The sequence below is a fragment of the Mauremys mutica genome, chromosome 5, assembly GCF_020497125.1.
Source record: "Mauremys mutica isolate MM-2020 ecotype Southern chromosome 5, ASM2049712v1, whole genome shotgun sequence".
Taxonomy (NCBI): Eukaryota; Metazoa; Chordata; order Testudines; family Geoemydidae; genus Mauremys; species Mauremys mutica.
Genome location: NC_059076.1, coordinates 83,671,038 through 83,683,406, shown reverse-complemented (window position 1 = coordinate 83,683,406; position 12,369 = coordinate 83,671,038). Strand labels below are relative to the sequence as shown.

At 39.0% G+C, this 12,369-nt stretch overlaps 1 protein-coding gene across 3 annotated transcripts in view; it reads left to right on the top strand.

The window, feature by feature from the left end:
* CFAP97 (cilia and flagella associated protein 97) overlaps positions 1–12,126 on the top strand; it is a 53,937-nt gene extending 41,811 nt beyond the window's left edge. For all 3 annotated transcript variants that reach the window (XM_045017318.1, XM_045017319.1, XM_045017320.1), the window contains exons 5-6: positions 6,562–6,712; positions 10,030–12,126. In XM_045017318.1, the coding sequence (XP_044873253.1) occupies positions 6,562–6,712; positions 10,030–10,157 (279 nt within the window). In that variant the 3' untranslated portion in view covers positions 10,158–12,126. The remainder of the gene's footprint in view (positions 1–6,561; positions 6,713–10,029) is intronic.
* Positions 12,127–12,369: the final 243 nt, after the last annotated feature.

Below are 12,369 nucleotides of genomic sequence, written 5' to 3'. Positions count from 1 at the left end.
GCTGACAGCAGAGGAATGATGAATCAGGAATGTTTGGTTCCATTCCAGGCTCTGTAAGGGAGTGTTCTCTAGTGGGCACAGACTTTCTACCCATTTCCCCACCAAGCTTGACACACATCCCTTCTTCCTTGTCCCAGTCCTGTCTCTACTATACCACTTGCTCCTCAGTCCAGTCCCATTCTCTGCACCTAGTTCATCCCAGTCTTCAGGCTTCTCAACCCAATCAGTCTCCTTGCCTCCTTTGTCTTAATCTGACTCCTCCAGATTCCCCCACTCCTAGAGCAGGTTTCACCTCTGTTCCTGCTCCCAGTCTCCTTGCCCAACTTTCCCTCCTCCACCCCTCAGGCATCTTGCCCTGCCAGTCCCAGTCTCCCCCATGGCTCTTCATCTGATCTGTTTTCCCTCCACTCGCTGGTTTCCTGATTCTACCATTTCCCACCACAGTACCTAGAACTAGTCTCCTTGCCTAGCAAGTCCCAGACTCTGCCACACAGCTGCGTTGTCCCAATCTGCTGTCCTGCAATAGCCTAGATCTGGCTCCTGGCTCTCTGCATTTGAATCAGATGCCTTCTCCCTGCATGTTGCCTGAGGGGCAGCGGTCACTGAGTGCACAGGACCGAGAGGCTCCCTGCTCTAGGTTCTTCTGCCTGGCCCATCCCTGGCCTCGAGCAGCAATTACAGAAAAGTCCTGAGTCCCTGTAGCCCTTGATTGACGGGAGCATCTTCAGGCTCTCTGAGGATAGTGCAGCTGCAGTCTGGTCAGCATTAGGAGCTGTGAGAAGCTTGAGCATCCTCAGAAGATGAAATCTTCAGATTTTAGCTGTTAAGCTCTAACATGTCTCTGAGTATGTTCAAACTGTGATTTTTCTCCCCCCCCCCCCCAAAAAAAAGTTTATAACTTGGCCAAATGTTGGTGGATTTTTTTAGGGACAGCACAAGGTCTGTCCCTGACACAAAGGCCACCACCTGCCAAATTTCAAATCCCTGCTCCAAAGCAGGAGATTGCTAAAGGTTTCCAAAGAAAAGGTGGTCCCATTTTTTTAACACTGGAAAAATATGTATTTTCCTGAGCCTCATTCTCAGAAATGGCTGAGACATTTTGGCTGCAAGTTTCCAAAAAGATTCAGCCAGAGACCAACTCCTGTCATGGGAAATTTCAGCCTGAATGGTTAAAATCTGGCAACGTGCAACTGGAACAAGGTCTTATAATGGGAAATGTGGGGCAATCTTACTAGGCAGTGCTACCAGCCCCTGCTATAAATCAGAGACCTTAAAACACCAGCATACAGATACTTAACTGTCTAGTCCCTGAATCAGTTCACGTTCTCTAAAGTAATGGGATAAACACACAGTTCACTACTTTAAATGTGTCTCTGTTTGGTCATGATTTCTAATCATGACCATCTGGCACTTGTTAGGTGACCTGCATGAAATGAGCTGGTTTACTCAGCCCAGTTCCTGGTAGATAAATGGCCATCACAATTTGCATCAGTTTGCCCATTTGGAACCCTTGGAGGAAACTGAATGGGCCTAGTCAGAGCCATCCTCTCAGCTTTGGAGGTGATGCCTTCCAGAACAGTTACAGTATATTGGGTGAGGAGAGCAGTTCAGGGAAGCTTGCACTGATGCTGATTGTTGATATGTAAGAATCCTTATTTTTACAGTACAGTTAATGTGCATAGCACTTTATAAACACATAACTCAGAGTCCCTGTCTTGAGATGCTTACAGTCTAAATTAGGTACAGTAGACCCTCAGAATTACAAACTTCAGAGTTATGACCTGACCAGTCACCCACACATGTCATTTGGAAGCAGAAGTACACAATCAGGCAGCAGAGACAAAAGGAAAAAAAGCAAATACTATACAGTACTGTGTTAAATGTAAACTACTGAAAAAGTAAAGGGAAAGTTTAAAATTTTTTTTGACAAGATAAGGTAACTCTCTCTGTGCTTGTTTTATTTAAATTAAGATGATTAAAAACACCATTTTTTTCTGACTTAATACAGCTTTGAAATGTTACTATGCAATGTTCAATTGTGAACTTTTGAAAGAACAGCCCATAACGTTTTGTTTAGAGTTACGAACACCCTCCATTCCCAGAGTGTTCATAACGCTGAGGTTCTACTGTAGATAACTTGATGACAATAGTCTATGATGGTTAGAAGGTAGAGCAGGTGAGGAGAGATGATGGCCTTGAGAAGCAGGTGCTGAGAGAGTGTTTTTATACAATCTGGCTTTTTTTGTAAATGCTGCACTGCTTTATGAGAGAGACAAGGTAGGTAAGATACTTTTTATTTACTTTTTCTAGTAGATAGAGTGTGAGTAGATAGTGCTAGAGCAGAAAAGTGTTGGAAAGCCAGCTGAAGACTGAGTTTTGAGGAAGTGTTTTCTGAAGGAAAGTTGGATTGCTTGATGCACAAGAAGGAGGTAGTCCCAGCTGCTGAGGGCATCCTGAAAAAGGCACAAGGTCATGAGGATTATTAGAGAGGAGCAACCAAAATGTGGTGTGCAAGAAGCTAGAAACTGAGATGAGGTGTGTAGAGCCCTTTAGGTAGGGATGAAGAGTTTGACCTTTGCTAAGAAATAGATAGGAAACTAGTGAAAGGACTTGAGGTGATGGGGTTGAAGTGGGAGATGATTTTAGCAGCAGCATTTTGGGTAGGCTGGAGAGGGAATAGATGTCAAATTGAGGACTATAGATTTTTAAGGCTGTTTGTTAGTGTTAGCCTTGGTGATTACATTTAAGGGGCAGCAGGAACAATGCTGAGGGTGTTCTGTTAACTCACTAGCCCATTTGTCCGAAGGAAAAAGATCAACCGAATGCAATTGCTGTAGGACAAAGTCTCCTGGAATGTGGAATACAGCAGGAGCTCAGAAGCTGAGCTGCAGGCAGAATCTCAGAGGCTGGAGCAAAGGGAGATACTTCCTAGGGCTTTGTGCTTCATAGTTGTTTTTCTAAAATAAAATATTTAGGTTTTCCTTTAATCTGGTACTGTAATAAAAACCTATGTCTAAAGGCAACCTTGTGATAGGAGTCCAGATCTAGCCCAAGGTCAAGTGTAGATCCAGGCAGCAGTTCCCAACATTAGAAATCCTGCCACATAGAGAAGTTCCTGTAGTAACTTTTCTCTCACTAGGAGAGAACATCAGGCTCTTGGATTCAGGGCCATAACCAGGGTGGGACAGACACCCAGGGCGCAAAGCTGTGAGGGTAGAAAAATGGGGCAGAGAAATGAAGGGGAGGGAAGTAGAGGGGGGACAAATATGCTTGTTCATCCTGGGTGCTAAAATATCATAGTTACAGCGCTGCTTGGATTGTTACACAGATATTAGCACTATTGCTTGTGCCATGCAAATAGGTATGACATGAAATAGGATAACTGTGATCATAGCATGTACTTAGATTGTAGGCTTTTGTCTTTTTGTTCTGTGTATGTACAGTGCCTATCTAGCACAGTGGGGTCTTTGGTCCAGGATGGGGGATTCTAGATGCTACAGTAATAAAAACAATGAATATAGACTGGCTAGACTCACTGAAGCTAGAGAAGATACTGTAAATAATGGTTCCTTGTGATATTCAAACTGTGTCCTTTTCGCTCATGCTGCTGTTTATCTTCTCAGCTTTCTTTCATTGAGCTGCACGTGGCTCCTACTCACAGAAATAATTAGCAAAGTTCCGTTAAGTCTTTGTCATAGATGAAAGAACTCTGAAGCTGTTCAGTTACTTACAACTAACTGACAAGTATAGAGCCAATTAATGCCACTTTAACAATGGAAGAAAATTAGAAATTAGTCTACGCAGAGGAACAAAAAGAAGCTGTCCTCAAATGCACCTTCTGTTCTTTCTCTGCTCTGCAAAGTAATAGTGTAGTTCTAATAAGAACGAAATTTGAGACGTCATAATATAAATACACTTGAACAGCTGTTGAGGCACAACAGTCAGCTGTTTGGAGTTCAATGGATGGTGAAACTGAAGCCTACACAGATCCAAAGAGCAACATAAGACAAGAGAAAGTAGTAGGTTAACCTTTCCTCTAAACTGAACTTTATGGAGCTAGATACTCAATTTTACTTGTGACTTCTCCCTCCCCCCTCCGGAATGGCTTTAGAAGAACATATACTGAATTTTTGAAAAAAGAAAGTGCCCAGACTAGTTTTAGTGCTCACTTACTGTGGTGGAAGTTGAATTAACGCCATTCATTTTAAGCCACTAAGCAGCACCAATCTTTTATACTGCTTCTGTTTTGTTTCGTTTTTCCAAATGTCAGTGATCCAGTGCTTGCTTCCACTGTTTACAGTTTGTGCTTTGAAATTCTTCAGAAATCTCTAGACCTTGTTCCTAAAGGGAAGAGTCTTACTCATCAGTGTAAGGCTTTGTGAACAGGAAGGTGCAGTGATGCTGGAAGATAACAAAACTTTCACTTGTTTTCTTCTCCTGTTATGTTAAATCCAGTATCTGAAATCTACTTAATCTTACATGGTGATGGGGGAGAAAAAAATTCCATTTTATAACCTTTTCAGATCTCTTGCTTCCTGGGCTAGCACAGGCTGGGACAGTAACAGATGTACTACATTAACATTGTTTTTCAGAGATGAGGGGAAAACAGCGTGGTGCCTTGATTTGCTGAGCACTGACCTAATTTTTTTTTTTTTTTTAATTGATTTAGCTTTGTTTCTAAAGTCCATCTTGGCTAATACAAGAGCTGCAATACAAGTTCTTAAGAGTAAGGAGTGGTGTTGATGTATTTTAAAATATGAGGGATGAAGAGGCCCCATGTTTTTATCTCAAATCCTATTCAGTGAAATATCTCTTATACCAACAAAAGCTTATTTTATAGCGCTTGATCCTACAACCATTGACTTGAATGGTGTGTGATCAGAGCCATAGAGACTAAAGGGTGGGGAAGAAGTAAGAATAGTAATAACATTATTCAGTGAACATTTTAAGATATTGTGTTAAAGAAAATATTAACTTTAAAAATCAGGAGATATTCAAATTAATAATTGAAAGTAAACTCAGCTTAAAATTACTGTTTGAAATAACTGTTTAGTAAGGGGCTAGAAGGCTTACACTGTTGGTCATCAAATATAAGGAGTCTTAGTTCTTCATTGATTCAGTAGGTCAGGACTGCCATTTCAAATGTTTGGGTGGGTTCATTTTCATATGCAGAAGACTGCTGTCCAGATTGTAAAACCCCAGATAATGCCCCTTGATTAAATTCTCAGCAGAGAGTAAGGACAGAGATGAAGGCTACCCTCTCATCTCTTACAGGAGGGTCCCTTATGGCAGGGTAGAACCTGCCAGTACCACTTTAAAATCTGTATCTGATCTCTCAATAAATAAGGGTTAATATTTTCAATAATGTTTATCTGTCTTCATTTTAATTTTTTTGGAAAATAACATCTTTCTTTCTTGTGAAAGATGCATGTTTTAAAATTGTTAGCTTTTTTGCTCCCTGTCTGAACACATGCATAACAGCTTGAAATACATTTGACACATAAAAATGTAATGTTAAAAACAAACCTATGTTTCCCTTAATGTTTCGTGAGTAATGTGGGCATATCCGGTAGATAAACAGTCATTATGAAATGTAAGTCATACTTGAAGTTACTGTGATGTTCCTGGTATTTAAATTGTACAAAAACCTTATACAGTTATTGGAATGTAAATTCATACGTTTGTCTTTTAACAGAAGAATATCAGTTCATTATATTAGCCTGCCTGTGTAGTCTGTTTCATTAAATGTTTTGAGAATTTACAGTTCAAAGTTTCAGGATTAGTGAATGATCAATTTTATAATTCCTGTCACAGGTCAAAAATTATGCAGCTGTGTAGGAGATGGTGATAAAATCATATGTACAAAGTTGGATCTAACATTTAGAGACTAGTCTAACATTTCACGTTTTGCAACTGGCTTTAAGCAGTTGCTATTTCGAGCCAAAGATCTTCCAATAACTTTTGCTTACCTAGGTATTTCCATTTGATGATGAACAGACTGGCACTTGATGCAAACACATGACATACTACATCTAAGCCAAAACTACTTGTCTTTTCTCTCTTGTGCTCTCTCAATGCACATTTCCAGGTTCCCATATGCAAACTCTAGTATGTTCATAGATTTATTGCACTTGTTAGGTATGTCAGTTTATTCCATGATTTGCTTATGCCACTCACTGGAAAACTAGTCTGAAAATCACACTCTTTTTACCCTCTCCCCATGTAGGGATAGGTTTATTTAATTTTGTTTTTGAGAAACACAAAGTACAGTTAAATGGCTATACAGACACACATTTTGTATATAGTGTGCAGTGAAAAACACAATTTAGGGACTTAAATAAGTTGAGTTTAATACATGCGTAACAAAAAGAGCGAGGGGGAAAGAATGGACCCATGGGTGGAATAAGATTGAATCACTTCACTGGTAATTAACTTTTATTGAGTGTAGAGTTGTAGATCACACTTCAGTTGTGGGGTGTTGTGATTTATACAAATATAAATTAATTTGTGAATATTTTCTTTATAGCTTCTTTAACCAAAACTGGCTTTTTTAAAATTAAGGCTCTTCTAAAGAGACTGGAAGCAGTGAAACCAACAGTTGGTATGAAGCGTTCTGAACAGCTCATGGACTATCAGCGTCATATGGGTTATCTAAGTTCTTCACCATCCACAAGACGAGGAAAGTCTGCTCTAAGCCAGCTTAGCTCTTCAAGTAAGTGGACCTGGTATGGCATTTGTGTGCATTATACTTCATTTTTGCACCCAGAGCCATTTTTCTCCCTTGTGTTAGAATGGAAGAATCTTAGTAGTTTTCTTTAAGAACAATAAATCATTTTCTTCATATATAAAAATAAATGAACTATGCATTATCTGTATGATTACTCTTTACCATATCTAATTTCTAAGAATTCATCTTGTTAAACAATTCTGCATTAACAAGATTATCTACAACACAGTAGAACCTCAGTGTTACGAACACCAGAGTTATGAACTGACCAGTCAACCGCAGACCTCATTTGGAACTGGAAGTATGCAATCAGGCAGCAGCAGAGGAAAAAAAAAAAAAGGCAAATACAGTACAATGCTATGTTAAACATAAACTTCTAAAAAAATAAAGGGAAAGCAGCATTTTTCTTCTGCATAGTGGAGTTTCAAATCTATATTAAGTCAATGGTCCGTTATAAACTTTTCAAAGAACAACCATAACGTTTTGTTCAGTTATGAACATTTCAGAATTACAAACAACCTCCATTCCTGAGGTGTTTGTAACTCCTGAGGTTCTACACTATTCTTGAATGGTTTGTCCAGACTACTTTTAAACTATTCAAACCATTTTAGGTTTGTTTTTAATTTATTGTGAGGGTCTGCAGCAAACATGGCAATGACATTTGTGACACTAAGAACCCCTGTATTCATACCCTGCACATGCTTGTAATAATCTTTGTACAAAATATGGCTTGTTGGAGTATAATTTGAAAACAAATAACTTACTGATCATTAATTCTTTTCTATGGTGTATGTATGGGATGGGGTATCAGACATGCCAACTCTCACAAATTAATCGCAAGAGATGTGATTTCTAAGTAAAATTAAGCCTGACTCATGATCTCGCAATAGAACTCTCAAATGTCAGGGGTGTTTTTTGTTTTGTTTTTTTGGGGGATGTCAGCTAGAGCTGGGGAGAGAAAAAAAAACCCTGACATTTGAGAGTTCTAGCTCAAGATCATGAATCAGCCTTAATAATTTTACTTAGAAATTGCTGCCAGCCCGCTCCCCGGGCAGCCGGAGCTCCCACTGTCAGCCCACCCCAGGACTCCTGCAAGGAGAGGCTCCTGCTTTCAGACCCGGGTGGTTGGGGCTCCTACTGTCAGCCAGATGTGTGACCTGAGAGCACGTTAAAGGCTCAGAAACCAAAAGGAAAATAAAGAGAACCCATATTTCATTGGCTTAAAAATCATGAGGATATTTTTTAATCTCATGATTTTGGGGAGGGGGTCTGACACATGATTTTCCAGTGGTGAGGGTTGGCATCGCTGCTGGATTTATGATTAAAGTGTGTTTAAATGAGGCAGTTCAGGGGAATTGTAAATAGGTCTGCCCAGGTCTTGAATACAAATGAAGAAGGGTTGACCAGAGACAGTGGGATTGCAATTTACATGTGCAATAAACAACCATCAAAGCTCACAGGTGGTTGGGGGTCAGCATGTCTATTCCAGATTGATTGTCAGGCAAACACAATGGAGGCACATTTGCATACCAAATAAACAAAGCTTACAAGTGGGGGAAGAGACAGCATAGCTGCACCCCCAGCAGGGAAGAGGAACTTTTATCTGAGCTATGAAGAGAGAGAGGGGGCTGAATCTCAAGTGATAAGCAATTGAACTAACTGATTGCATACAATATTACTGTATTATAAAAGTGTATAGAGCAAGGTCTTTTCTTGAAAACTAATTACACGTGTGATAAATAGCATTGTGAAAGGTATGTATTAACACTGTGTAAGGAATTATGGGTATTCATTGATATTAAACAGTATAGTCTGCCCAGACAGGAGGAAATGTCAGCTATATTTACTTATCTTATGTAAATTAAGCCTGGTGGAATCAGAAACAATGGAAGGTCCATTTTCATTGAAATCATACAAGGGAATGGGAAGCCCACAGGAAGGGATGAATCGTATGAGGTTATCCTGCCTCTTGAAATAGTCATTGAATTTTGAAAGATATAAGCAAAGATAGAAGCCATCTTTGGCATCCATCACTAAACAAACACAAGGGAACAGAGCTCTTGTGATCTGAGAAAGATGGGTCCTTCAACCGTGAAGGAGTTGAAGTCTCTGGAAACTGAATATAGGTAAGCAACCTGCTTCAGCAAAGATCTTTTACCTAAGACAACAAGGGAAGCCAGCACCTTGTACTCTTATGGAAAGTTCTGACTGAGGGAAAGTGAGCCGTGGGTGGGAAAAAGAATGACTGATGAGAGAAACCATCTTGAAGAAAGCGTGTATCTTGCCAGATTAAGTTTTAGACTGTTAGAAGTGTGTTTGTTTTGTTTTACTTGTAACTCTTTCTATCTTCATTCCTTTTACTTGAACTCACTTAATCCTATGTATATTTTGTTAATAAATGTATTTCATTTTTACCATAAACCAACATAGTGCTGTGTTTTAAAGGAAGGAGTATACTTGGCCCTAGTTACGTTAATAAGATATGATGTAGTTTTGTCTCTTTACAAGAGCAACAATCCTTATTTCTCTGAGTTGTCCAGGCAAGGGCAATTTGGGGAAATTTGGAACTGGGAGTACATTGGGGTCGTATTCTTGTTGGTTGTAACCAAGTCTGGTGGAAACCAGAGTGGGGCTGTAGAGAGGATGCTGGGGTCAGAGCTGCTGAACTAGGGCTGTATAGCACACAGATGCTTAGGGTGTGACCTGCGTGCTAGTAGGCTGACTGTGAGCAGCCCAGGTTTGGAGCTATAGCAGTAAAGCATTTTGAGGCACCCAGGTTTACAGACCAGGCAGTGACACATCCCCTCATTGGTCTGGATTGGCCCCCAAACCCTAAACAACCATGACAAACCCTAAACAACCATGACAACAGTTCTTTGGGATAGTATGGGGGGAAAGGAAGCAATAGGGCCTCCTACCTTATCCAAGCATCCAAGACGGGTAGGCAACCTATGGCACGAGTGCTGAAGGCGGCCCGCGAGCTGATTTTCAGCGGCACTCTCACTGCCCAGGTCCTGGCCACCGGTCCGGGGGGGCTCTGCATTTTAATTTAATTTTAAATGAAGCTTCTTAAACATTTTTAAAACCTTATTTACTTTACATACAACAATAGTTTAGTTATATATTATAGACTTATAGAAAGAGACCTTCTACAAATGTTAAAATGTATTGCTGGCACGCAAAACCTTAAATTAGAGTAAATAAACGAAGACTCGGCACACCACTTCTGAAAGGTTGCCGACCCCTGATCCAAGATAACAAGATCATTTGTTAATATATGTTCTCCTTATACTCTCTAACAGGAGGAGCTTCAAGAGCATCTAGTGCATCCAGTACAGTCAGTCATAGGACTGAGAGACCAGTTTCTGATGCATCTAGTGGGGCGTTACAGAGACCAAAGCCCACTAATGTTCGTGCTGCTTGGTTATAAATTGTTTGTACTTTGCCCAAAGTTCTTACTTGATCGCCAGACTTATATTTCTATTGCTTTTGTAGATTATCTCTGTGCAAGAATATTGTCATCGTTGTTTGCTGATTAAAGTGCACTGCTATGTGGTGTAATTTCTTGTAATTTGGTTTTAAATGGACAATTTCACTTTAATCAGTGTTTCCTGAGAGAGGATGTATTTATAAAAGAGAGGTGAAAATTGAAATAGCAAATTATTTTTATTTGCAAAGCACAAATGAAGTTCACACTTGTGAAGGATGGAAATGCTGTGCTTTGGTTCCAAGATGTAAAAATTTAAGTTTTTAATTAAATCTTTTTAATTTGCAATAAACTTTCAAGCATGTGCTTAGTTTGTAAACGGTCCTAATTTTTCATCCTTGTTTGATCTTCAGAACTTCTAGATCATGCAATAATGGCTCAAAGGGTTTTCTTTTTATTACAGTTTGTGGAAATGTTTTTGATAAAAAGTAGATCTATATGTTTTGTTTTTCTTATTGATGCAGGAAGAGAGTATATAAATATCTGAATGTTGTGCAGAATAGTGGAGGAAATCTACCTTGTAGCAGCAACAAAGCCATTCTGGTTGCACAGCAGTAGCACGTCCTTTCATGTGAGTGAGCTAAAATGTTGAGGATGCAGGAAGTGTCTTGTTCTGCAACTATTGCAGAGCATTCTAGCTGAATAAAGAAGTGGTGTTCATTCTGGGTCAGAGGTGATGTCTTTTCCTGACTTATGGACCTACACATGAGGAAAAAAGAACCTGCTGTACTGGGTGGAAATGTTTGTTGGATAGGAGAATAAATGTGAAATGAAATTCTAATGTGAGGTCCAATAAAAACAGAAAATTCAACTATTCCCCAAACTGGGTTAATAGCCATTGCCTTTAGTGATGGCACTACTTGCAGACCTCTGCCCTGGCTCACTGGTGGGAACAGATGGAGCTGTGGGACACAAATTTAGAAGTATAACATTCAAGTTTTGAGAGATACTGTCAACCAGGATTAGAAAAGAGGACAAAGTAGAGTATATAAGGATAAATCTGAAGTTTTGCATCTTTAACTTATATTTTTAATATTATGTTTTATACTAGATCTCTTAAGTAGTTTCAGACCAACCTTAGCACCAGTTTCCAGTTCCATAAAAATCTTACATTTATTATGTAAGTGGTAATGGAAGGCAGTATGTGATGTTGTTTATTTCCATATCTAAACTGCAGCAGGCATTTTGGTCACTGGCCGCAGGATTTTCTTTCATAAAGAGCATGAATTATGATCTGCTATCCATAGTTACTACTGTACTTTTGCTTGTTGTCCTGATTCCCTTATGGCAGAACTACTGGGGGTCTTTCTATTAAACATAAAGAAAAAGCTTTGTTAAATAGTATCGAGACCAGTCAGATCCATTTTCTCCCTCCGTGTTTAGCACAATGGCATAAGTTTTTGAATATTTAATATTGTGATACACTTGGCACACAGGATCATCTAGTTTCTTTGGTCCTCTCTGATAACTTGACAGAACTGTATGGGTTAAAGAAGTTTTACCTCTGAACCTGCTGACTTTTGTGGATTAAATTTTTATATGCTTGACAATGTTTTAACAGTTTTTAACTTTAAACAGTAGTATGGAAAAAAGCTATAATTGAAATTATTGTTCTTTCATTGTTACTGTAATGTGTTCTTTGAATAGTATTGCTGTAATTATTTGTATAACTGTGATTAAAATTATTCACTATTTAAAGTCTTTGTTTTTGAATGAGAGACAGTTAAACTACAATATCAAGGTTACACTAGGCACTTTTGAGTGTTCCTATAGCAATTCTTTTTTCTGAAGATACTAACAAAATGGGCTTAGTTTTAATCATCCCAGCTGCTTAGATTTAATTTGGTATGGGGAACTTGTCAGTTTTGTATGTCACTCCTTTTGTAAATTGTAAGAAGTAAAATATTTAACATGAATTATATGTGTGTTCATCATTGCATAAGATTCTTAAAGCATTTTATGTTAATTATCCAGCAACTGTAAAGGACACTGAGAAATTGGCTGTTTATCACAGCTTAACTAGTGAAATGAGTGTAAAAATGCATCAAATGTGAGCTTTGTGATTCTTTCTTTCACTCACGGATGATTGTTTTTAAAGCCAGGTTTATTGGCAGGTCCTGGGTAATAGTCTGTCAGGCAGTTTAAATGTAATTCC